The sequence below is a fragment of the Zootermopsis nevadensis genome, unplaced genomic scaffold, assembly GCF_977971745.1.
Source record: "Zootermopsis nevadensis isolate Lab colony 2312 unplaced genomic scaffold, Znev_1.0 Znev_ptg000005l, whole genome shotgun sequence".
Lineage (NCBI taxonomy): Eukaryota > Metazoa > Arthropoda > Insecta > Blattodea > Termopsidae > Zootermopsis > Zootermopsis nevadensis.
In genome coordinates this window covers 1,121,023-1,144,790 of record NW_028259137.1, presented here as the reverse complement: position 1 = coordinate 1,144,790, position 23,768 = coordinate 1,121,023, and the positions used below count along the sequence as shown (strand labels likewise).

At 38.4% G+C, this 23,768-nt stretch overlaps 3 protein-coding genes across 6 annotated transcripts; all 3 read left to right on the top strand.

Moving 5' to 3' along the window:
• Positions 1–2,794: 2,794 nt before the first annotated feature.
• On the top strand, positions 2,795–10,600 carry LOC147874783 (uncharacterized). Of its 3 annotated transcripts, XM_087343306.1 has the most exons (6): positions 2,799–3,725; positions 5,788–5,898; positions 6,114–7,446; positions 7,553–7,662; positions 8,388–8,531; positions 9,153–10,600. In XM_087343306.1, the coding sequence occupies exons 1-6, from the start codon at positions 3,567–3,569 to the stop codon at positions 9,318–9,320; spliced, it is 2,025 nt and encodes a 674-aa protein (XP_087199432.1). In that variant the 5' UTR covers positions 2,799–3,566; the 3' UTR covers positions 9,321–10,600. The 3 variants fall into 3 exon arrangements, 2 of the variants coding, with proteins under 2 accessions (XP_087199433.1, XP_087199432.1); XR_015533729.1 differs by lacking the exon at positions 7,553–7,662 and having other exon boundaries at positions 2,795–3,725; positions 9,153–9,291; XM_087343307.1 differs by lacking the exons at positions 7,553–7,662; positions 9,153–10,600 and having other exon boundaries at positions 2,795–3,725; positions 8,388–9,122.
• On the top strand, positions 10,400–16,306 carry LOC110840931 (fizzy-related protein homolog). Its single transcript, XM_087343330.1, has 7 exons — positions 10,400–10,475; positions 10,990–11,135; positions 13,682–13,747; positions 14,199–14,459; positions 14,755–14,943; positions 15,892–16,095; positions 16,185–16,306. Exons 2-6 carry the CDS (start codon positions 11,103–11,105, stop codon positions 16,075–16,077), a joined length of 735 nt encoding a protein of 244 aa, XP_087199456.1. The 5' UTR covers positions 10,400–10,475; positions 10,990–11,102; the 3' UTR covers positions 16,078–16,095; positions 16,185–16,306.
• Positions 16,186–22,437, top strand: LOC147874782 (fizzy-related protein homolog). Of its 2 annotated transcripts, none has more exons than XM_087343332.1 (5): positions 16,186–16,314; positions 16,419–16,551; positions 16,925–17,088; positions 18,171–18,250; positions 18,343–22,437. In XM_087343332.1, exons 1-4 carry the CDS (start codon positions 16,186–16,188, stop codon positions 18,186–18,188), a joined length of 444 nt encoding a protein of 147 aa, XP_087199458.1. In that variant the 3' UTR covers positions 18,189–18,250; positions 18,343–22,437. The 2 variants fall into 2 exon arrangements, with proteins under 2 accessions (XP_087199458.1, XP_087199457.1); XM_087343331.1 differs by having other exon boundaries at positions 18,133–18,250.
• The last annotated feature ends 1,331 nt before the right edge of the window (positions 22,438–23,768 follow it).

The following is a 23,768-nucleotide window of genomic DNA, read 5'->3' as shown; positions in this document are numbered from 1 at the left end:
TCTACATATGTCGTTAATATGGTCTCGTTTATCGATGTAATTCTTCTTTCGCTTTTCTTTATTTCTTAAATATGTCAGATGTTGTAGTTCTTTACGTCGCTGTTCAGAGGCCAACTGTTCTTGGTCACTCAACTTTCTACGTCCAACCCCACCCTTACAAATCTTCGTCTGCTTTTTTACCCTTCTGTTCTTATTGAATACGCTTTTCTACGTTTATCGATGTAATTCTTCTTTCGCTTTTCTTTATTTCTTAAATATGTCAGATGTTGTAGTTCTTTACGTCGCTGTTCAGAGGCCAACTGTTCTTGGTCACTCAACTTTCTACGTCCAACCCCACCCTTACAAATCTTCGTCTGCTTTTTTTCCCTTCTGTTCTTATTGAATACGTTTTTCTACGTTTATCGATGTAAGACTTCCTTCACTTTTCTTTATTTCTTAAATATGTCAGATGTTGTAGTTCTTTACGTCGTTGTTCAGAGGCCAACTGTTCTTGGTCACTCAACTTTCTACGTCCAACCCCACCCTTACAAATCTTCGTCTGCTTTTTTCCCCTTCTGTTCTTATTGAATACGTTTTTCTACGTTTATCGATGTAATTCTTCTTTCGCTTTTCTTTATTTCTTAAATATGTCAGATGTTGTAGTTCTTTACGTCGCTGTTCAGAGGCCAATTGTTCTTGGTCACTCAACTTTCTACGTCCAACCCCACCCTTACAAATCTTCGTCTGCTTTTTTCCCCTTCTGTTCTTATTGTATACGTTTTCTCTACGTTTATCAATGTAAGACTTCCTTCGCTCCTCTTTATTTCTTAAATATGTCTGATGTTTTAGTTTTTACGTCGTAGTACAGAGGACAACTTTTCTAGGTCAGTCAGACGTTACTTCTTTACGTCGCTGTTCTTGGTCAGTCAACCTTCTACGTCCAGCAACTCCATTGCTAATCTTCGTCTGTTTTTTCTTTTTCTTTTTTTCTCTTCTGTTCTTGTTGTATACGTTTTTCTACGTTTATCGATGTAAGTCTTTTTTCGCTCTTCTTTATTTCTTAAATATGTCAGATGTTGTAGTTCTTTACGTCGCTGTTCAGAGGCCAATTGTTCTTGGTTAGTCAACTTTCTACGTCCAACAACACCCTAGAAAATCTTCGTCTGTTTTCTACGTGTGTTCTTAATATGGTCTCGTTTAACAATGTAAATCTCCCTTCGCTTTTCTTTACTCGTTAAGTAGGTCTGATGTAGTTTTTACGTCGCTGTTCAGAGGCCCACTGTTCTTGGACAGTCAACTTTCTACGTCCAATCCCACCCTTTCAAGTCTTCGTTTGTTTTCTTCTGCTCTTCTGTTCTTGTTGAATAAGTTTTTCTGCGTTTATCAATGTAAGACTTCCTTCGCTTCTCTTTATTTCTTAAATATGTCTGATGTTGTAGTTTTTACGTCGTAGTACAGAGGACAACTTTTCTAGGTCAGTCAGACGTTTTAAAATCTTGAGTAAGACTCTAAACTAAGTCCCCCGAATGCGTGTCAAACACTTGAACAACCCACGTTTTGGGGAGGGTTGGTTGCGTTTTAAAATCTTGAGTAAGGCACTAAAGTAACCCCCTTCGGGGGGTTACTTTAGTTTCTTTTTGGTTGAATATTATTATTAGTATCAGATTACCTTTTTGGTGTTGGCAACGTCTTCTTTCACTTTCCTTCATTTCTTAAATAGTTTTATGTCGCTGTTCGGAGGCGATGTGCTGCTTCTGGAGCAGTGATAATGCGACTGACTTGATAGTTTTTGATTTCTTTGCTGTGAAGCGTTATTTGTTTACTCGGCATTGTTGTGTTCCACAACAATGCCGATTTTGTTTATAGTTGACATTGTTGATGACGTAATTTATTGACGACAACGACTAATCACAAATTTTTATAAGGAGATGCATATTACGTATGTGGTTTAGTTTTATATCATCAGATGGCATGGCGGATGCTGTGATGCAAACATTTACCGCTAGATGTCTCGTACATGAGCCATTGATGAAAGCGTTTGTTCTGGCGTGAAGGTTATGAATACCTTACGGCAGTGGTTTTAAACCTGCGGTTCGCGTACCCCCGGGGGTTCGCGAAGACATGTTATGCGGTTCGTGAAATTTAAAAAATATATATATTATTTTATGATATACACTGAATAATCAGTAATATAATTTATTTAACTTATTTTAGATGTAGATTATATACTATGCATAACTTGAATTATACACCAACAACTTTGGGGGTACAAAGTTGGAAGAGAAATTATATCTGGGGGTACGCGAACAAAAAAGAAATGGTTGAATACCACTGCCTTAGGGGACCTGCCCAACAACAACGTTGGTGAGTGCGTCCGCATACTCGCTTCTGTTCAATCCTTGGAGTGAAAACAACTCCCTACCAACTGGAAAAGCTAATTGTTACAGGAAACGTGCAGTCTCACAGACTGACTGACGACGAGCAGACAAGGCAAACAGCTGATCGCCCACAACTCGTCATGCCCTATCGTAAATTGCCTCGACGACTACAACGAAACATCGTTAGCGTTTAAAATTAGTCAGGAAATAAATGGACACCTTCAGTTGTTTTCCAGTTTTATCCGCCCTGTCTTCATTTCGACAATACATCATATTAAACTTCCACGGTGGTCTAGCGGTCAGAACGTTAGCCTTGTAATCTTGGAGTCCCGGGTTCAATTCCCGGTCATGCTTAGATTTATAACTTGTGTTGGGCAAGGCCGTGGTCTAGGCAACACGGAGTTTTCCTCCGGGGGCTACACCGGTTTCTCCGTGGCATCCCAACAATTACTCTATTCACACACAGAAGAAGGCAATGGCAAACCACTTCTGGATCATCTGCCAAGAACGTATATGAACAGGTCCCAGTCCGAGAAAAGGATGGAAGGATCCTGTTCATATGGACCTGTCGTCAGACAGAACACTAAATAAATAAATAAAATAATAATACTATATATAAGAACTAGCGTAGCTGAGTCAGTATAGTGACTGGCTATGGACTGGTCGACCGGGGTTCGATCCCCGACGGGCAGCGGATTTTTCCTCAAGCCTGCTGCCCACCCAGCCTCCTATCGAATGGGTACCAGGGTCCTTTCGCGGGGATAAAGCGCGGCCAGTGCGTGGTACTGACCACTCGCCCCAGTCTAGTGCTGAGGTCAAGAATGAGTAGGAGCTATACCTTCTCTCCCCCCCAGCGCCTACATGGCCACCAGATCACAGCAGCTCAGTCGCCTTCAATATTTCTACTATATATTTACTTCCTTTCTTTAATCATATGTCATTTTGTTATCGCCGCTTAGGATATTCTAAAATATTATTTGTTCCATCATGGTCAGGGGCACAATATCGGCTAATCACTGAGGCAAGCTCCAACTCGTATTGTTGGTCTTGCCCATTGTTGATAATGTGGCCCGTTGCTAGGCATAATAAATAAACAACAAAGATTTGTTGTGTTGCAGTCAGAAGAAGCATAGACCTGCAAAGTCTAGATTAACAGAAAAATAATTTTGAGTACAATGGGTACTGTGCAAGAACAAGAACATTCATCTGATGATGACATTCAATATCACGATATGGAACACGATTCTGAACTGGATATTTCTCATAATCCATCTCCAGTTGACCAAGGAAACAACCCCTCTGACTCTGTTGGTAGAGAAGGACACGCATCAAAATCTTCTGGAAGGAGACAAAAGGCGAATTTGCAAGGTAAAATTAATTTCCAGTTGCTTATTCTTCTTATTCTTCTTCTTTACTATCTTATTACTATAAAAATTTGTGATTCCTCGTTGTCTTCAACCAATTTGTCGCCAAAAAATGACGTCATCAACAATGCCAACAGATATTTGTTTACTCGGCATTGTTGCAGTTAAACGTGTAAAAGTTGAAGGGAATATAAGAACAATAAGTCATACAGAGGGTGAACAGCCTATACGGAGAGTGAAGCAGAATGAAACGACGATTACACGTGAAATTGTACCAACTATCGAACACTTGAATCTCGAGAATGCCAATGGATCAGACTGCTTCTTGATTTCCTCAATAAACATGTTGCATTCAGCTACTGCGTTCGTTGAAAGTCTGAAAGAAATAATATTAAATGACTACGAGGGCGACAACAATGGTGCACAACTGATCTCCGAGATTGCAAACGCATACAGTCATCCTCAAAACTTACATAATGTCATTTCAATACGACAAAAACTTAAAGAACATTTAAGAAGAGGTTTTCAAAGTGTGTCCGAAACGATCTACAACATTTTCGAGGAATTACCAATTGAAATGCAAAACATGTTTGAGTATGAGACGGTGAATACAAAAACATGTAGAAATGGTCATCAACTTGAAGAACGTTATATAAACCAAATATTGTTCATGAACTTACAACAAACGAACGTGATAAACTTCAGAGACTTATTGGAGTATCAAACCAAAACAGATGTGAACGGAACGTGTACGGAATGTCAACAACACTACATACGTGGAACGACAGATATTGATGTTGGTGAAAGTCAAAAGTACATGATTTTGGAAATAAATAGATTAACTCTAAATGGAGTACGCACATTTGAAATAATGAGAATGAGACAAAACAACCAATTAATGTATGGAAAACATTGGAAATTGCAAAGTGCGGTAGAATTTGTGGACATTAACGGTACTGGAAACGACGGACATTTTAAGGCGTGGCGACGTTATAACGATGAATGGATTATCTTCGACGATAATCACATTACAAAATCTAGAAAATTTATCGATAAATGTAAAAGTGTAACACTCTTATTATTCGAAAAAATCATAGAATAAAAAATGTTACGTCATTTGTTTACTCTCTTTGTTGTGTTGGTATATTGCCTTCAAAAATTCCCTTCCGTTATTTCTCATAGTATATTAACAGAAACAATACGTCTTCATCGAATAATATATCGTAGAAAGTTGACTGACCAAGAACATTTGGCCTTTGAAAAGCGAAGTAAAACTTAAACATCAGACCTATCTAACAATTAAAAAAAAGCGAAGGGAAAATATTAACAAAAGAAGGAAAGCTAAGTAAGACTTACACTGATAAACGTAGAAAAACTTATTTAACAAGAACAGAAGGGAAAAAAAACAGACGAACATTTGCAAGGGTGGAGTTGGACGTAGAAAGCTGACTTACCAATAACCGCGAGGTAAAGAAGTAAAATATCAGATTAGAGAATGCGCTCCGAAAGGAGCGCGTTGCTCTAGTATATTTTTTTTTTTTTACTATAAAAATTTGTGATTAGTCGTTGTCGTCAAAAAATGACGTCATCAACAATGTCACCTTATATTTGTTTATACACGGCATTGTTGTGGAACACAACAATGCCCAGTACAACATAACAATGCCGAGTAAACAAATAACGCTTCACTACCAAGCCAGTCGCATTATCACTACTCCAGAAGCAGCACGTCGCATTATTAAAAATTGACTGACAGTTGGCCTAAAACATCACAAAAGTGAAAGAAGACGTTATCAGCTATTTGAAGTATCAACTCTAACAACTCCAACAAGGTAAACTGATACTCATTAGATATATTACGATTACGAAAACTGTTATGAAAACTGGCCTTATGATCGATTTTAAGACGAAGATTTGCAAGTGGGGGGTTGGTTGCGTTTTAAACACTTGACCCCCGAGGAACTCCGAAAGGAGTGCTCTGCTCTAGTTAGATAAATCAGCTGGTATAGCAAACGACAATGTTGAAGGTCTTGAAAAAGTATTCGTGTTAATTGCATTAATTTCAGACATTACACCCACACACACAGCAATCTGACATGCAGTCCTTCATAACAATCTCAAGTGAGAGAAGACATCGAAGTACTGAAAGCGATGAATTTGTTGAACTTCCCATTGAGGTAAGGATTCTCAACATATGCAGTGGCATCTAATCAGTTATGCATAAGATTATGTAGTGTATGATCTTGAATATTTTATTGTGACATGTGCTTTAATTTTTCGTTTTTAAAAGTTTGTAGCTTATGTGGTCACCTCTTAAAAACATTCTACTAAAACAATTTTTTTTTATTACCTTGTTGTCATTGTTATATTTTAAACTGTTTTCATATTCCAGATTATAATATACATCCTGGAGTTCCTGCCTTTGTCAGACAGAATAAGTGCCTCGCAAGTGTGCCATTTGTGGCATAATGCATCAAAATACCGCAAACTGCATAGCAATGAAGTAGTGGTATTGCGTGGTGACCTGACTAGACCACTACAAGTCTTCGAAAATAGTCTTGGAACATTTCCGCATTTTGTGTTCAAAAACGTGAAACTAGGAGAAATATTAACTGAATTTTGGGATAGATGCTGTCCACAAATGCAGTCTCTTTCCATAGATCGTTGTGATATATCAGAAAAGACCTTTGTAGATATTTTATTAAAGTGCTCACATTTAAAAACTCTCGATGTGAGTTGGTGTAATAAACTTTTAAAGTCAGGAAGGGTTCTGGAGCAGAAATCTGATGTTATTCTGCTTAGTAACACTCTTGTCAAACTTAGGGAGCTAAGACTTGATTTCAGTTCAGATTTGTCGGATGCCCTTTTCAATAGATTCATGGCAATTGCTTCGAATTTGGAAGCTCTGTCATTGGCAGGATGTCAGATCTGTTTCGATTTTGAGCTGTGTAAGAAACATTTCCCAGGTGACATGTTAGACTCTGGCTACACAATGGCATCACAAAGTGTTCTGACATTCAATAATATATTACAACACATTGTGTCAAAAGCACGGAAGATTAGAAAGTTGAGATTTGTTGGCACGGACATTGATGATGCAGCATTGTCACAACTAGCAGAAGTACCAGAACTACATCTTGAAACTCTAGATCTTAATTTTTCCAAAAAGCTGAACGATGAAGGCATACTCAGACTCACAGAGTACCAACAGAGTCTCACTGAATTAGATATAAGTTATTGTCGTGGCATTGGTGATATTTCTCTCATAGCTATCTGTCACAACCTAAAGAACCTTTTGATGCTCAATATAGAGAAATGCTATGCCATAACAAACACAGGCATATCAGAACTCTGTCATCTCAAGAAATTAGTAAATTTAAACCTGTCAAAATGTAAACACGTATCAAGTGAGGGCATTGAGAGCGGACTTTGCTCCTCTGTAAATCTGCAGTTGCAACGACTTAATCTTGCTGGACTCTTCTTAGATGAGAGAACTTTGTGTCTTATAGCAGAGAACCTTCCTAGGCTTATATATCTTGACCTTCGAGAGTGTTTCAATGCAGTGACAGACATGTCTGTTCAGGCCATTTTCCAACACCAAGTGTGGCTTCGATCCCTCAAACTGACAATGTGTCACAGAGTAACAGATGCTGGACTCACAGGGATGGGGTTGAGAACAAGAGGAGAAGAAGTTGAAAATGGCTTCTCGATTCTTAGATTGAAAGGTATGCAGAAAATGTTAATGTTTAAATACAGACTTTTGTTTGATCATATAATTTAAGGATATCATCAGAAAAACTGATTTATGGTAATTATTTATTTTTCCCTCAGGTTTGCAAGAACTAGATTTGTATGGCTGCCGGGAAGTCACAGATTTCAGCCTTATGTATGCCTTTAGTTTTCTTGAACTTCGACATTTAAGTCTGAGTTTCTGTGAGCAGGTTAGTTTCATCAGGAAATTTAATATGTCTTGCTTCTATTTGGTTTTAATAATATCTTACCTTTTCTTCTCAACCACCAAGTCCTTCGCTTTTGATAAAATTGCACAGAAGAACAAGGGGCTTGTTAAAAATGATCATTTATAAAATTTTAAATGCTATTTTTACGTAAATACGTCTATAAGGAAGGGTCATTCGGCAAGAATGTGTTACGAAAAAGTGTAAGTTCATTGTTATGTTACCTAGGAAACGTCAAACTTCATTGTTATGTTACCTAGGAAACGTCATCTGTTTACTCGACATTGATGTGTTACATTACAGCCATCAACAATCTTGAAAGAGCTGAACTGTGAATCGCTTGTAGAAGAAGTGCGTCGTGGAGTAGATAATTTTGTGCTGTTAAAAACATTTTACAATATCACATGTACTTATCTTATATAATAATTATTAAGTAATCTGTTGTTGCGTCATACTACGTAGAAGATGGATGATTATCTTACCTTACATTACCTTACATTACATTCAGCTACCAGCGTAACTAATTCAAGTTAAATAAGCAATGTCTTAATCAAAATTATCTCGATTGTAAAGGATGTATAAAGGAAATATTTAGAATAAACCCAATATATAAACTTCCTTTTCACTATGGACGTATTTAGGTCAAATTCTCCGGAACCGTGGTTCCACTGACAACTTTTTTCTTTGTACATTTTACATTCTGCTTTCAGGTAACAGATGCAGGGATCTCAGATCTGGCCTCAAAGAACCCAAGCATTGAAACCCTTAAAATGAACTTTTGTGACAATATCAGAGACAGTGGCATTATTGAACTTGTGAATCATTTGTCGAGACTGAAACATCTTGAATTGCGGGTATATGTCACTTTATATCAAGCAAGTTAACTTGGCACATAACACATGCTGATAAAGTTAATAAGCGAGAACCCAGGATTGTATTTCTGTGGTTCCTCATGATTACTTCAGATTATCAAATTATCTTAATAAAATATGTTTTGTAGAGAAGTCCTTCAGATCTAAAACTAAACAAAGTATTTTCAATCATAATAAATAAAATAAATAAAGCATTTTAAGAGTAGAATCTGTGATAGATCATAATGGGTTATCAAATTAAAGTTTCACAGTGATACATTACAAATCTCCGCATAAAAGTATCTTCAAAATAAAAACCATATAAAAATAAAGTATTTAAAAATAATTACCATTTGGGGATATGGAAAATCCCCAGTGACAATGAATTCCAAATGAAGCAGTTTATCATAAGACAATATGTAATTAATTGTTTTTCTGTGAAATATTACAATTTTGCATTTCATTACTGTTCAGTGATGGCATTGTGTTTATTGTGGACAGTACGCAAGCAACTGTCTTATGATATGTTTACAATTTTCTTCAAACTTCTCTGGATAATTGATACATACAGTGTGATTGTTATCTGTTGCAAGTGTTAAATAATGGGAACTATTTCCTCTGTAGAGATGCTCCAAGCTGACAGATGCAAGCCTTAGAGCAATTGGACAGAGATGTAGCAATCTGAAGTTCCTGGATATAAGCTACTGCACTGCCATATCTCAAGAAGGGGCACAACATTTGAAATTATGTCTGCAGTCCCTGCACAGACTTGACAGGTGGAACCTGCATTGAAGAAATTTAATAAATCTAGTGTAAAGGAACGAATCTAGTACCTCCACCAGTGAACTTCTGCTCTTTATTGTGACACTAGTAACCGGATTTATTTAGTGAAAGTGAAAATTTGTCAGTGAAATATAAATGTATTTCTAGTGATATTTTGATGGCAAAGATAATGACCAATAGAGAGAGCTTACAGCTTAATGATTCATGATGAAAATTTTTGATTTTACAAAACCTTGTTTGAGGTTGGATTAACGGTGTTGGATTATGGACTGGAAACATCTGGTTGGGGATGCAGTCCAGTGGTGGGCTCTTGTGAAAACAGAAGTGAATGTTCGAGTTCTGTGAGAAACAGGGAATTTACTATCAGGATGGCAATAAGCTTTACAGTAAGGACTCTGTTTCACGGAGTTGGTCAGAAATGAGAAATAGGAAGGCATGTCAAAACGCTACATTGGGTCCAACCAGTCTTAAAAACCCTGGATTTTTGGCTCAAGAATCGGTCACCTTATCCCTACATTTCCAGGTCACCCATTTTAAGAGTGAGAACTACTTGTATATCTATGTCAATGTCATTATGTACCATTTTGGATAACATACAAACTAGTCTTGTGTAAAGAATGTCAGATTGCGGTCTCTGATATTCCCACCATAAAGCTCTAATGCATGGCTTATTTCTTGTGGCTTCATCTACAGGGCTGTCTTACATTTTTCATACGTCAGACCTGTTGGTGAATTTCCATCTTAAAACATTACCATTTTCCTAAACTGGTAATACCAAATTTCAATAAGAAATTGTTTTATGAACTGATGGTTTTCTACCATATCCAGGTGAAAGCTTACATTGCATTGTCATAAATTATTTGTTTAAAGCAAACCAGAAGAAACACTTCTTCATCTTGAACTGTTCCCATTGCACTGAGGCAGAAAGTGGCGTGAGCTTAGATTTAAGAAGCGGACTCTAGTTTTAACACCAACAAGACAGAAACTAAACCGATATTTTCTTGACTTTTCACAACAAAAATAAAACTTTTTATTATATGGGTATATTTTCACAGTGCCTACCTCAAGTATCTTTTTTCCTAGAGCCTCAAGAGTTTCCAAAAGATTTGTTTGTCAGGCCATATCTAGAGAATACCGTTGTTGCACTGCAAATTAAAACCAACGGTTAGTGGTTTTCACATTTTGTTCAAATATTTTGTTTTTCTTATTCAGTGATTCATATTGCAACAAGCAGATCTTTGCTGTCTCTAGTAATGATAAGTATTTGATTTAGATCACTTGAATATAAATTGATTTAATCCCTTAAAATTTTCCTACTCTTTCATTGCTGAAATGTTCAGTGTGTGATAATACGACCATATCTATGAGTAAACTGAAAGTGACTTCTGATTGTAAGTTATCATGAGTCACGCAAGTAATAAATGAAGGTCTTGAAGGACAAACACATATATCACTATGTATAATAATGACACATGAAATTTAAAAATAACTATGGAATGCTGTTCATTTCTAAGATTCTTCTAGTGAAATATCATCAAATTTTTCATAGAATTAATTTATTTAAGGGCAGTGGTATTTTCAAAGCTGCCATGAATGCCTGTCACTTTTGAAGAATTTTGATTCTTTCTTCAGAATCTTATAGTTGAAATTAATGTGTTTGTCCGTCTTTTGTCCAAAGGATGTAAGGAGATGGCTCATTTCTGAGTTCACTCCCCAAGTAGTCTGGCTGAAGTTTACTGACATTTGAGTGTTACTACCTGCATCCAATCATGATGACTATAAGTGACGCTGATGATGAAGACAGCAAGTACATCTGAAATACAGGTAAACTTCTATCGGACCACTCAGTTTCACAACCCAGAAAACAGCCGTCTTCACATCCGCTGTAATGAGTATCTCAAGTCCTACCTAAATGAAGAACGGTTGCAAATGTGACCACTTGCGTTGTTTACGTGGAGCTCATCATTTACTTCCACGTTAAATATTATGGTTTATCCTCGTGGAGAGACTTGCACTTTATTTCTTAGGCAGGCAGAATTCTTAGGAATCAGAATATGTAACCCAGAAATCTGCCCTCTTGAGAAGTGTATGTTCAGGCCGTGAGGTTACCATGATAGGATCAGTGTAATTTGTTATTTATCCAGCGAAACCCTCTGATGGGCACGATCTGTTTCACACTGAATGTCAGAGGTGTGAGGAGTGAGCTGGACCAAATAAAGACACCTGGTTCATTTTCTTTACATTAAGGAGAAAAATACAACTTCAGTGATTGTAAAATATATACCTGTTGAAAATTAGTGTGACTGTTGGTGTCCGCCTGCTCAACTGTTATTAAATTATAACCTGTCGCTGTTAAGTGGTTACCACTGTGTTTGGGAAGTTGTGAGTTCAAATCTTGAAGTTTTTCGTGGTTGTGTTCAGTCCCTCTGGGCGAATGTCAGGATAGTATTTGAAGTAACCTGTGACCACTTCCTCCCATGTCCCTTCCACTTCAGAAACCATTGTATCATTTGATGCTGTATAGTTTGAGCTACTGAAAGTGTCTTCAAGTAAACTGGAAATAAATAATGAATATTTCTCTGTGTGTGAAGATTTCCCCTTCATATGTTTATTATTGCAGGTGACCGCTTGAAGATGGCACTTTTAGACAATATTAATTTCGTGCATATCTGTTACTTTCTGCCATGATGACATTCAGTCCCACATGATGTTGGTCTGTGGTCATTAGGATTCTTGGGTAAGATAAAATGTTGGAATTTGTAAGCGTGGCAGAGTGGCATGTGCATGTACACGTGTGGTTGTTTAAGGGAGAGGAAAGGATGAAATTGGAGGAGTTAGCATTTTACAATTATAGATGCACAGAAAAGTGCTTTGAGTTTCCCCTTTTATATTATATCCGTGATTTGTGTGATTTCTCCATACAATTGGGCCCCGCCTTTCGGCGCTCAACAGCTGAGTCAGAGAAGTGCATGCGGCGCCATTTTCTCGTCGTTGATTCAGTCTGTTTACAGCTTTTGTGCGCTGCGCGTCTCCGTAGTTCTGGCAATTTTTCAAAGTTATTACAAACTGTATATTTATGTAATATTTTTGTGTTACTACAGAGTAATTACAAAGACGTCTAAGGGTAGTAGCGATAAAAAGAGGAGTCGTAAGCCTCTTACTTTAAATGCCAAGTTAGATATAATTAAACTTCGTGAACAAGGCATGTCTATGGCCGAGATAGGACGTAAGCTAGGCCTAGCTCGCCAAACTGTTAGTGCCATCTTGAACGCTAAGGAGAAAGTGTTAAATGAAATTAAAAGTGCCACACGAATGAACTCTAAAGTCATAAGAAAAAGAGATAGCCTTATTGCTGACATGGAAAAACTTTTAGTTGTGTGGATTGAAGATCAAACGAGCCACAATGTGTGTACTACTGATATTCATTTTACTTTCATATCGTTTTCTTAGGCCTAGCGCTATTGTGCACTTACTGTATGATAGTGTAAACATCTTATTAGGCTTTGATATGCATTTGCAAGTGAAAAAATGCAAAGATCCGCTTTACGGCGGGGGTCTGGTCCCTAACCTGCCGTATAAGCGGTGCCCTACTGTACTTATTCATAGGTGAGGCTGCACGTTTTTTTGCATATATGCTGATGAAGCAACCATCTAACTAACTAACTTACTTGATGGCTTAGGGAACACTATTCATCACCATATCAACCCAAGAATCCCCATGTCCCTGTCGTTGGCCATGAAAATCCAATCGTCTTCATCTCCTGTGTCCCATGGATCCTGCCTGATATTATCCTTACATCTACGTATCACCATCGCAAACAGTTTCTGCATGTCAGCTTTGAAGTCTGCAGCAGCACTGAATGGGTTCATTCACAACCCAAGTGTAAATTTGCTTTGCCATTCTGATAGCTTTGTTCGTTATTGTACTGCTTAGTGGTGATGAAGGCATTTTGACTGTAGTCGTGTGTGTCTCTGGTGTAAGAACTGAGGACGCTTCTAGATTTTACTTGCATTCTGGTTTCTAAAACTTGGAGTGTGCAGTTGAGTATAAGAATTAAAAGTGTGTTACATATTTATATACTGGTGACATTTCAGGTTCTCATGGCAGCAGGTAAGGAAGTTAGTGTCCTCTGGATGTTGCACCATGTAGTCTGTTGGAAGTTTGACAACATTTCAGACGCACATTCGGCCTTCTTTGCTCTGATGATGAAGGCAGCAAGCACCTCTGAAACGTCTGTGGACTTCCGCGATGCTATTTGGCACAGTGCCCCAGAAGACAGTTATCTTCATAGTGTATATTGTTCTCTTAGTTCAGAAAATGTGGTTAAAGGAATTGTGAGATTTTACTGACATCTTTTACTTACTTTCAGACAGACGATCGGTTTATTCGGCCGCGCTATGGAAAGAGATGGCAGATGAAGTTTGAGATGAAAACAGTAAGTGTTTTTCATTAAGTTGTCATTTTTATGACTTTATAAAAGTAGTGGATAGATGAAGTGAGTATGCTGTGCTGAGGGTGAGATCAATTTATGTTCATGACAGTACTTTATCAGATATGAAAATGAACCTTTATCCACAAAAATTCTTTTCTTCTTAATTGACTACCATTGCACTGTACAAAAATGTTATCAGATTATCAAATTGAGGACATAAGCAGGGCTGTATGTCCCTCGGATTAATTTACTTTTTCTTCTGTTTGGACATGGAGTGAGTGCATCATACCGTCATTTAAAACTGCTGTTTGTGATGTACTTCTATAGCTCACTTCCCATCAGGTCTTTTGCATGAACTTGTCATATCCCCATTGTCTATAAGCTTTATGAATTTCTCGTAAGGTAAGCAAGTTGTAGAAATGCCAATGAAATTTGTGTCTGTTTTTAAATATAGGAGTCTGGCCAGAATGGATTTACTACGAAAGAGGCTTGTGAAAATGGTGACGGAGGGAGTGGGAGATTGGCATACACATGTTTGCTGAAAAACGAACTTCTTGGCGCTAACATTCAAGATCTTAGAGACCCATGTGATGAGAGAAGAGCGCTCATTCCAGGATCAAATATCTTTTCCTTGTCACCACTTAGTGCACAGAGCCAAAAGTTGCTTAGTGCACCGAGAAGGTCAAGGAGGAAAATATCACCAATACCCTACAAGGTTAGTCATATTTTGTATTAGTTTTAATCTTCAAAAATCCACAACTGAAGTGTCTGTGCCATTCCACATACCGTCTCAGTGTCTGATTCTCCCCAGGTCTCTGATGAAATCTGATGTGGCTGTTGTGACTTCGTGATCAGCTGTTCTGCCAACACAAGTCACGAGACAGTGATAGAGTGTTTATTATGAAATAGTTATAATGTTCTTCTTCTTTATATTAAGCATTGAGAGTTTTGTGTGCTGTACTTCATTATTTGTCCAGATTTATTGAATTTTATGTTTTTTTCTGTTGAAGACGTTGGATGCCTCTTATCTCCAAGATGACTTGTCCCTCAATCTTGTTGACTGGTCTTCAGAGAATGTGTTAAGCGTGGGATTAGGAACTTGCGTATATATTTTTTGTGCAAGCACAAATCAGGTTGGAATGCTGTGTAATTTATCTGGAGATGGCACCTCTGTAACTTCAGTTGCATGGAATGAACACGTAAGTATTGGCCAGACTATTTTTACTCAGGTCGTTGAAAAGTATTTCTGTTAAATTTGAATTTGGTTGTAAGATTTGAGGTTTTCACAGCTTTGAGTATGAAGATTTCTGTCTTCTGGGTTGTTGCACTGTGTAGTATTCATCGCCCTGATGACGGAGGAAGCACGCCCTCAGAAACATTGGTAAACATACTACACGGCGCAACAACCCAGAAGACAGAAATCTTGAATTTGGTTATTGCTGTGTTTGTTGTTAATCTTAAAGTATGTGTTGTGTCAAATCAGTGTCAACTGCTAGCCCCATTTCTGTGGGTGCTTTCTGCTTTTCATTTTACGTTTTGTGTCCATGACAAAGGAAACACCTTGTTATTTCTGAAGTTCACTGTTGTGTGCATTAAGAGAAATCTGAAGAATTTGTATTTCTTGTTACAAACCTTCTGGAGGAAGGTGGAGAAGAATTGTGTCCTCCGCCTGCCAAGTGAGGGAGACCAAGCCCAAAATTTTAGTAGTTTGTCTGTTAGAGAGTTTTGTCCTGAGGTAGCCATATTTATTTCAGGATACATGCATTTGTCTGTATAACTTTGGCTTGTGGGTGAGAGCCATGTCAGTTGTTTAGTGTTAACAGTAATTTTTGCAAACTTTGCAGTAGCACACATTCAAGGTTGGTATGAGATGGGGCCAGGGCGTTATTTATATAGGCTACTCCATCCGTGAAGACTTGCAAAGAAAAATGTATTTGTCTGTATTCTGATGTACCGTGATGTCATAATTTTATATAAATGAAATATTATTGCCATATTCTTCAGTGGCTGTAGATAGTAGGTAAGAATTTGCATATTCTGACCAGGAAATGTTACCGAACAGATAACACATCAAATCACCTCTGACATAATTTAGGACTGACTCGTATTGTTGGACACATTTATGACCTGGTGTTTTGTATTTGTAGGGAAATTTGGTAGCAATTGGCACACATCATGGCTATGTGCAAGTCTGGGACGTTGCTGTAAATTCCCAAGTTAATGAGCTGCTGACTCATCCAGACAGAGTTGGATTGCTTGCTTGGAATGGTGGTGATGTGTCGTCAGGAAGTCGGGATGGACTTATCTTACAGTGTGATGTAAGAACTCCCTAGTCTTGTGCCAGAGGGAAGGTTGGTTGGCCATCGACAAGAGATAAGTAGGAAATCATTTAAGTGTTATTACTGCAAAATAGTGTCATTGTGTTTTTGCATTGTGACAGCATGTGGACTGACATATATACCAGTGTTTTGGAGATAGATGAAGTCTCCATTTTCAGCTCTGAAGATAAAGACATTTCATCTCCGCATCGCATCACGACCCAGAAGAACAGCATCAACATCTTCATCACGGTCAGAACCTCACATCAAATATTGTTTTTATAGTTAGAGCTGAAAAATATGTTTCAAAATTATTGTCATCAATTTCAATTACTATAAATATCAATTGTTTAAAGGTTTGCGGCTTGAAGTGGTCTCCAGACAAGCGGAGCCTGGCATCCGGTGGCAACGACAATCGCCTGAATATTTGGGATCTGCATTCAGACTCACCTGTGCAGACGTACACTGAGCATTTGGCAGCAGTGAAAGGTAGGAATCACCGTGTTTATCATCCACATTTGTGACGGATTAAAATAAGATTCTATGAAGTGAGTAAATATTGTTATTATATTGTCATGTGTTTGTGCAGTCTTTGCTGCAAGAAAAATCATGCACTTAAAACCATACGTGCTGGAAGAATGAGTTCCAATCATTGCCCATAAATCACATTTATTTATAACACCATTTTTGTGGATATATTGCAAATGCAGCATTTACAATTTGCAAAGTAAATTTCTTCACATTTCTCATCTTTGCCTTCTCTGTTCTCTTTGTTTATGTTAATATTTCATGTAGTATCTTGTACCATACTGATCATGTGCACACAATGTAGTAATATACTCAAATAAATTTTATTTTCCAGCTATTTCCTGGTCCCCACAACATCGTGGACTCTTGGCTAGTGGTGGAGGCGCAGCTGATTGGTGTATTCGTTTCTGGAACACACTCACAGGACAACCAAAGCAGTGGGTGGACACTGGATCTGAAGTCTGTAATCTCGTCTGGTCTAAACATTCCTCTGAACTGGTAAGTTCCTTGCATGTCGATGTGATCTGCAATTTGTGCTTGGAACGATATCGTTGATAGAAGTAAGAATTGTATTATTATTTTTTTCTTTGTGGATAGTGAAGTGTTTGTAAAATAGAAGATTAAATTGAAATATATATTGTGAACACCTTAACATACACAAACATAATTTTGAAATTCCATTTGCTTCAGACATAATTTATAAAATCTGTACATTTGCACTTTGATAAAGGATGCACATAATGTAACCATAAAATTATAACTGAAGCCGTCTCCACTTGGGACGTTTTCTTACCTTCGCCCTGTGTTGGCAGTGTAAAAGGGCCAGCTTCACATCGAGTATGTTTTCATTAGGTTAATACTTGTCGTTTACAGAGGAATTAACAGGGTGTTCATTCATCCACATCTCTCAGATTTTGCTTATGAACTGATGTCTTCACATTTTCCAGAAATAAATTCTTGGGAAATGAAGTATACCATACCTCCCACTGTGGTTCAGAGCACTCAGTATACTTTAGGGACCCTCTTTGTAATCACCGTTTTGGTTGTATGGAATCTGCCCTTTGGTTGCCTCAGACTTGCCCAGAGTTAGCGGAGGCCTGAAAAGATCATCCATGGAGACATTGTGAATGAGAAACATTTAAATGATGAAGAGCTGAATTTTCCTTTTCCTAGAATACCTTTGGTGCGCACGATGTACCAATACGTGTTTTCTAGGCATGTGTGAGTCCGTGCAGAGGACCCGATAAGTTTTCTTTGTACTTCCATACACTAACAACTCTAGACGTTTGGCACGTAAAGTACTCTGTTTGAGGCTACTCCATAATTGTACTCTGCAATCTGTAATACCAACATGACATGTTACAAGTTGTGAGGTAGCTGAATTACAATCTACAGTGATTCCAATATCCGTTATCCTGTGCATTCACTGATGATGTCATCACCTGTTACGCTGTCATTGGGTGTGTCATTGTTTGCATCATTACCTGTTTAATGTGAATGGCTGACAAATTTTCATGGAATTTGGTATGGATGTTATTCCAGATTGTTACTTTTAATTCCATATCTTGCCATGTCTCCAGATGGAGAAGATATTGTAACTGGCGCTGGGGATGAGACTCTGCGGTTCTGGAAAGTATTCAGTAAAGATCGTTCACAGAAGGTAACTTGTATCTTGTAATGTTAACATTTTTTAAGGTTACGTTTGTAGACATTTATAAAAATGTTTGATGTGATTTTCATCCCTTGTTTCAGGAGAAGAAACCATGAGTCCTAGATCTCTTCACCAGCATCAGATGAAGAATCTCCAGATGTTGCATAATGCATTGATCTTTTGTTCTTATTGTGTTTTATTATGTTGTTCTAATTAATTGTTTTTTGTGATAATATATTGGTTGATGTTATTAATACAATAAAGAGGAACGCAGAAGTTTTACTAGAGGCTAGTAGGCAGGTGGGTCTACAAGTAAATTCAGAAAAAACTACGTACATGTTAGTATCTCGTCGTCAGAAGACAGGCGGGCAAAATTATCTTAGGGTGGCTAATAAGTCCTTTGAAAGGGTTACAAAGTTCAAATATTTGGGACCAACAACAACAAATCAAAATGACACTCATAAGGAAGTTAGGAGGAGACTAAATTCCGGAAATGCTTGCTATTTCTCAGTCCAAAATATTTTGTCTTCCCGTCTGATTTCTAAGAACCTGAAAATTAAAGTATACAAAACAATAATCTTGCCTGTTGTTTTGTATGGGTGCGAAACATGGTCTCTCACTCAGAGGGAGGAACACAGATTGCAGGTGTTTGAGAACAGGGTGTTGAGGATGATTTTTGTTCCTAGTAGAGAAGACGATGGGGTCTGGAGAAAACTACATAATGACGAGCTTAAAAATTTATATTCCTCCCCCAGTATTGTCAGGGTGATTAAGGGAGGAAGAATGAAGTGGGCGGAGCATGTGACAAGCATGGATGGGGCAAGAGGTATTGTTCGGGAAGCCTGAGGCTAAGAGACCGCTGGGGAGACCTAGACGTAGATGGGAGGATAATCTCAGGCGAGATCTATGGGAGATAGGAGTTGAAGGAGACTGGATTTTGTTGGCCCAGGACAGGGTCCAGTGGAGGGCTTTGGTTAATTCGGTGATGAACCTTCGGGTTCCGTAAGCCATCTGCTTGGTTGGGTCCACTATTTGGGAAGCCTGAGGGGAAGAGACCGCTGGGGAGACCTAGACGTAGATGGGAGGATAATGTCAGGCGGGATCTATGGGAGATAGGAGTTGAAGGAGACTGGATTTTGTTGGCCCAGGACAGGGTCCAGTGGAGGGCTTTGGTTAATTCGGTGATGAACCTTCGGGTTCGGTAAGCCATCTAGTTAGTTACTTCTTTATATTTAATTGTGTTGAATTTTTATTTTCAAGTATATAGTTATATAAGACTCGTGTTTACTCTTTAATGCCATATACCCAGAAGTACATGGTTCTTAAATCTCATTATAAATAATCAGCTATTTAGCCTTATATACGAGGTGCGATCAGAAAGTTTCAAGACTGTGTCAATAGAGGGCGAACCGGATGTAGTACGAGCTTCTGCCGCTAGGGGGTGCGGCCTACATTCATAGTGAATCAGTGTGCCAGCCGGCATCATCGAATTAGCATTTGTTTCTTAGTTACGGGCGGGCGTTTTGGTAGTGCATTACACCGACCCTCCTGCGATTTCGGAATGGCGTGTGCATCAAATTTTGCCAAAGACTCGCCAAAACGGCTACGGAAACCTATGAAATGCTAAAGCAAGCATTTGGGGAGTCCGCAATGGGTCGTGCACAAACGTTTGTGTGGCATTCACGTTTTAAAAATGGCCGAACCTCTGTCGATGATGACGAGCGTTCTGGCCGACCATCTTCGAGCACAACGCCTGAAAATGTTACGAAGATTCGGCAGGCCATTCACGAAGATCGACGTCGTACCATCAACGACTTGTGCGACATTGTTGGGATAGGCTATGGGACCTGTCAGCTGATTCTAAAGGAAGAACTCCACATGCGACGCATCGCAGCGAAGTTTGTGCCAAGGCTCCTGTCTGAGGACCAGAAGCAGAATCGACTTCTCGTTTGTCAGGAGCTCAAAGATCTTGCAAGAACCGACCCCAACTTCCTTTCTAAGCTCCGTGTGACTTCTTCCTCTTCCCAAAGATGAAAATTCAGGTAAAGGGAAGGAGATTTGAGACGATAGAAGAGATTCAGGCAGAATCGCAGATGGTGCTTGACAGGCTGACAAAGAAAGATTTCCAGGCTTGGCAGCGGCGCTGGGATCGTTGTGTTCACTCCCAGGGGAACTACTTCGAGGGTGATGGATGAATTTAATACCTGAGATAAGTGTACGGGTTTTTATAGGCACAGTCTTGAAACTTTCTGATCGCACCTCATATATATATATATATATATATATATATATATATATATATATACACAGAGTGAGTCAAAAGTATGTTTACAAAGTTTATGTGAGTGTACTGGCAGAATGCATGCCAGATGATTCGAGGAAACCCTGTTGTGTACGAATGAATCCGTCAACCTTGTGTACATCGTGCTCGGGCATGTGTGGAGAATGGAGGAGCAACCTTTGGGCATCTGTTACAAAGAAACATCAGTGTCCTTATCCTTGGCAATAAAGGCATAGATTGAGACTTATTTTTGGCTATTATTTTGAAAAATAAGCATTTGCGGCCACATGTTTATAAAAACATTTTTTCCTGTTTTTGATCCATTAATACACACATACACATAGTTTGTAAACATACTTTTGGCTGATCCTGTATATGATTGTTTTTTCACTAAATTGTTTGATATTTAATTGTGTTGTATTTTTAATTTTAAATATATTGTTATATATAAGACTCATCTTCACTCTTTTAATGCCACGTACTCAGAAAGAAGTACATGATTCATAATTCTCTTGATAAGTAATCAGCTTTTTGGCCTTTATATACATATATATATATATATATATGTGTGTGTGTGTGTGTGTGTGTGTGTGTATATTAACAAAAAGTTAGTAGATTTTTAATGTTTGAAGAAGGAAAAGGAAATAAGGATCTTACCTCGCAATTCTTCTTTGTTTCCTTTCACTTGTGTTCTGTTATTATTCGTTTATTTCTCAGACAAATCCTCATTTGAAGTGATAAAGGGCCATTATCAACCACCCATACCTGCTGTACATGGAGTGTATGTATTGTAGCAATTATCAAGCCTATTATTCCATCATCTTGTCTGCAGTCTTATACAGTGTGTCTCCTCCCTTCAAATCCCGGCAAAGATGTTTTCTGTAGTTCGGATAGCAAGCACTAGGGAAGAATGGCGCTAAAGGCAAATTCTGTTGCTGGATAAGGATCTGATTAACAAACCCGAAAATTGCCCTGAATTCCAGGAGATAGTTTTGCAAGAAACTGTCGTATTTCCCATTAGTAAATACTGTACACTCTGTTCGTCATATGTAAACTCGATAATTGCTTGTTGACGTGTTTGTTTGCTCGTTCAATCAAGCCTCGTGAACGAAAAACCTTGCGTGGTTTTCCCATAAGACCCGTAGCAGAACACGCCATATTTCACTGCCGTAAGTGAGTGTTGATTTTGAGGTAATATTGTATAAATACAAACTAGCAATGGCTGGGAGTTCATCGTGCTAACCACACGTCACCTATATCTGGTTGGATGATCGTTCACCTCTGCTTAGGCATGTGAACATGAGGCCAGCAGACAAGCTAGTCGGCTTTGGCTCTCGGAGGGCTGTTACGCCATGGATCATTATTATATAAATGCAATTTCGTATCAACTGTCATTTGTTTACCAAAATGTCTTCTAATAATACCATTCATCTTATTATGTTTCTGTAATTTGATATCTGTATCATTTTTGTGGTCTGAGAAGTATTTACCACGTATGTAAAATCAGAAACTTGCTGTTATTTTCCCATCTATTTATATTTTAACTTGCATATTTCCATTGTTTTAGATTTTAAAGTGAAAATTTTCATGTCATATTTGTGCACAATTTTTTTAGCTGGTATGCTGCAAATTGCAGTTTTACTTCAGATATTGTTATTAATTCTTGATCATCTGCATACATTGTTGTCTTAATTACTTTATTCCTTGTTAACCCTCATTGATTGGATGCAGTAGAACATGTTCTTGTCTTAGCGGTCGACCAAGTGTCCCTGGAAGCTGGGAGACTAATCTGAGTGTAGTTTACTTTCATTAGCATCAATAATCAATATCATTTCTTAGACCAAGTTTGCTGATATTTTCATAATGGTTTACTAACTAACTAACTAACTAACTAGATGGCTTACCGGACCCGAAGGTTCATCACCGAATTAACCAAAGCCCTCCACCGGACCCTGTCCTGGGCCAACAAAATCCAGTTTCCTTCAACTCCTATCTCCCATAGATCCCGCCTGAGATTATCCTCCCATCTACGTCTAGGTCTCCCCAGCGGTCTCTTCCCTTCAGGTTTCCCAACCAGTACCCGGTGCACACCTCTTGTCCCATCCATGCGCGCTACATGTCCCGCCCATCTCACTCTTCTCGACTTAATCACCCTCACAATACTGGGGGAGCAGTACAGATTTTTAAGCTCGTCATTGTGCAGTTTTCTCCACGCCCCATCGTCTTCCCTCTTAGGCCCAAATATCCTCCTCAACACCCGATTCTCAAACACCTGCAATCTGTGTTCCTCCCTCTGAGTGAGAGACCATGTTTCGCACCCATACAAAACAACAGACAAGATTATTGTTTTGTATACTTTAATTTTCAGGTTCTTAGAAATCAGACGGGAAGACAAAATATTTTGGACTGAGAAATAGCAAGCATTTCCGGAATTTAGTCTCCTCCTAACTTCCTCATGAGTGTCATTTTGATTTGTTATTGTTGTTCCCAGATATTTGAACTTTGTAACCCTTTCAAAGGATTTATTAGCCACCCTAAGATAATTTTGCCCGCCTGTCTTCTGATGACGAGATACTAACATGTACTTAGTTTTTTCTGAATTTACTTCTAGCCCCACTTGTCTACCAGCCTCTAGTAAAACTTCTGCGTTCCTCTTTATTGTATTTATATCGTCCCCCAATAAATTAACATCATCAGCATATGCCAATAGCTGATGTGTCCCATTCAATTGCAAACCCTCCTGCCTACCTTGGACCTTCCTGATGGCGTATTCTAGCGCAAAGTTAAAGAGCAAGGGAGACAAAGCATCTCCTTGTTTTAGACCGTTCTTGATGAGGAATGTCTCAGATACATATATACCTACTCGAATTTTGCTACAGGTTTCATTTAAGCACATTTTTATTAGACCCACTAGCTTCTTTGGTATACCAAATTCAATAAGAATATTATATAGCACTTCTCTCTTCACAGAGTCATAGGCTTTTTTGAAATCTATAAATAACTGATGTACGGTCCCACCGAACTCCCATTTTTTCTCTAGTATCTGACGAATGCAAAAGATCTGATCAATCGTTGATCTGTTTCGTCTGAACCCACACTGATGATCCCCAATAATTTCATTCGCATATGGGGTTAATCTTGCCAAAAGAATGTTGGATAGAATTTTGTATGAGGTTGATAGCAGCGATATTCCTCGGTAATTACCACACTCAGTCTTGTCCCCCTTCTTATGAATAGGAATAATTA

Bases quoted from the DNA above. Each gene is read 5' to 3' on its own strand.
- LOC147874783 (XM_087343306.1), top strand. From the start codon at position 3,567: ATGATGACATTCAATATCACGATATGGAACACGATTCTGAACTGGATA. The intron at 5,899-6,113 runs GTAAGGATTCTC...TTCATATTCCAG, and splicing joins TTGTTGAACTTCCCATTGAG to ATTATAATATACATCCTGGA. The intron at 7,447-7,552 runs GTATGCAGAAAA...TTTTTCCCTCAG, and splicing joins CTCGATTCTTAGATTGAAAG to GTTTGCAAGAACTAGATTTG.
- LOC110840931 (XM_087343330.1), top strand. From the start codon at position 11,103: ATGATGAAGACAGCAAGTACATCTGAAATACAG. The intron at 13,748-14,198 runs GTAAGTGTTTTT...TTTTAAATATAG, and splicing joins TGAAGTTTGAGATGAAAACA to GAGTCTGGCCAGAATGGATT. The intron at 14,944-15,891 runs GTAAGTATTGGC...TTGTATTTGTAG, and splicing joins CAGTTGCATGGAATGAACAC to GGAAATTTGGTAGCAATTGG.
- LOC147874782 (XM_087343331.1), top strand. From the start codon at position 16,186: ATGTGGACTGACATATATACCAGTGTTTTGGAGATAGATGAAGTCTCC. The intron at 16,315-16,418 runs GTCAGAACCTCA...AATTGTTTAAAG, and splicing joins GCATCAACATCTTCATCACG to GTTTGCGGCTTGAAGTGGTC. The intron at 16,552-16,924 runs GTAGGAATCACC...TTTATTTTCCAG, and splicing joins GCATTTGGCAGCAGTGAAAG to CTATTTCCTGGTCCCCACAA.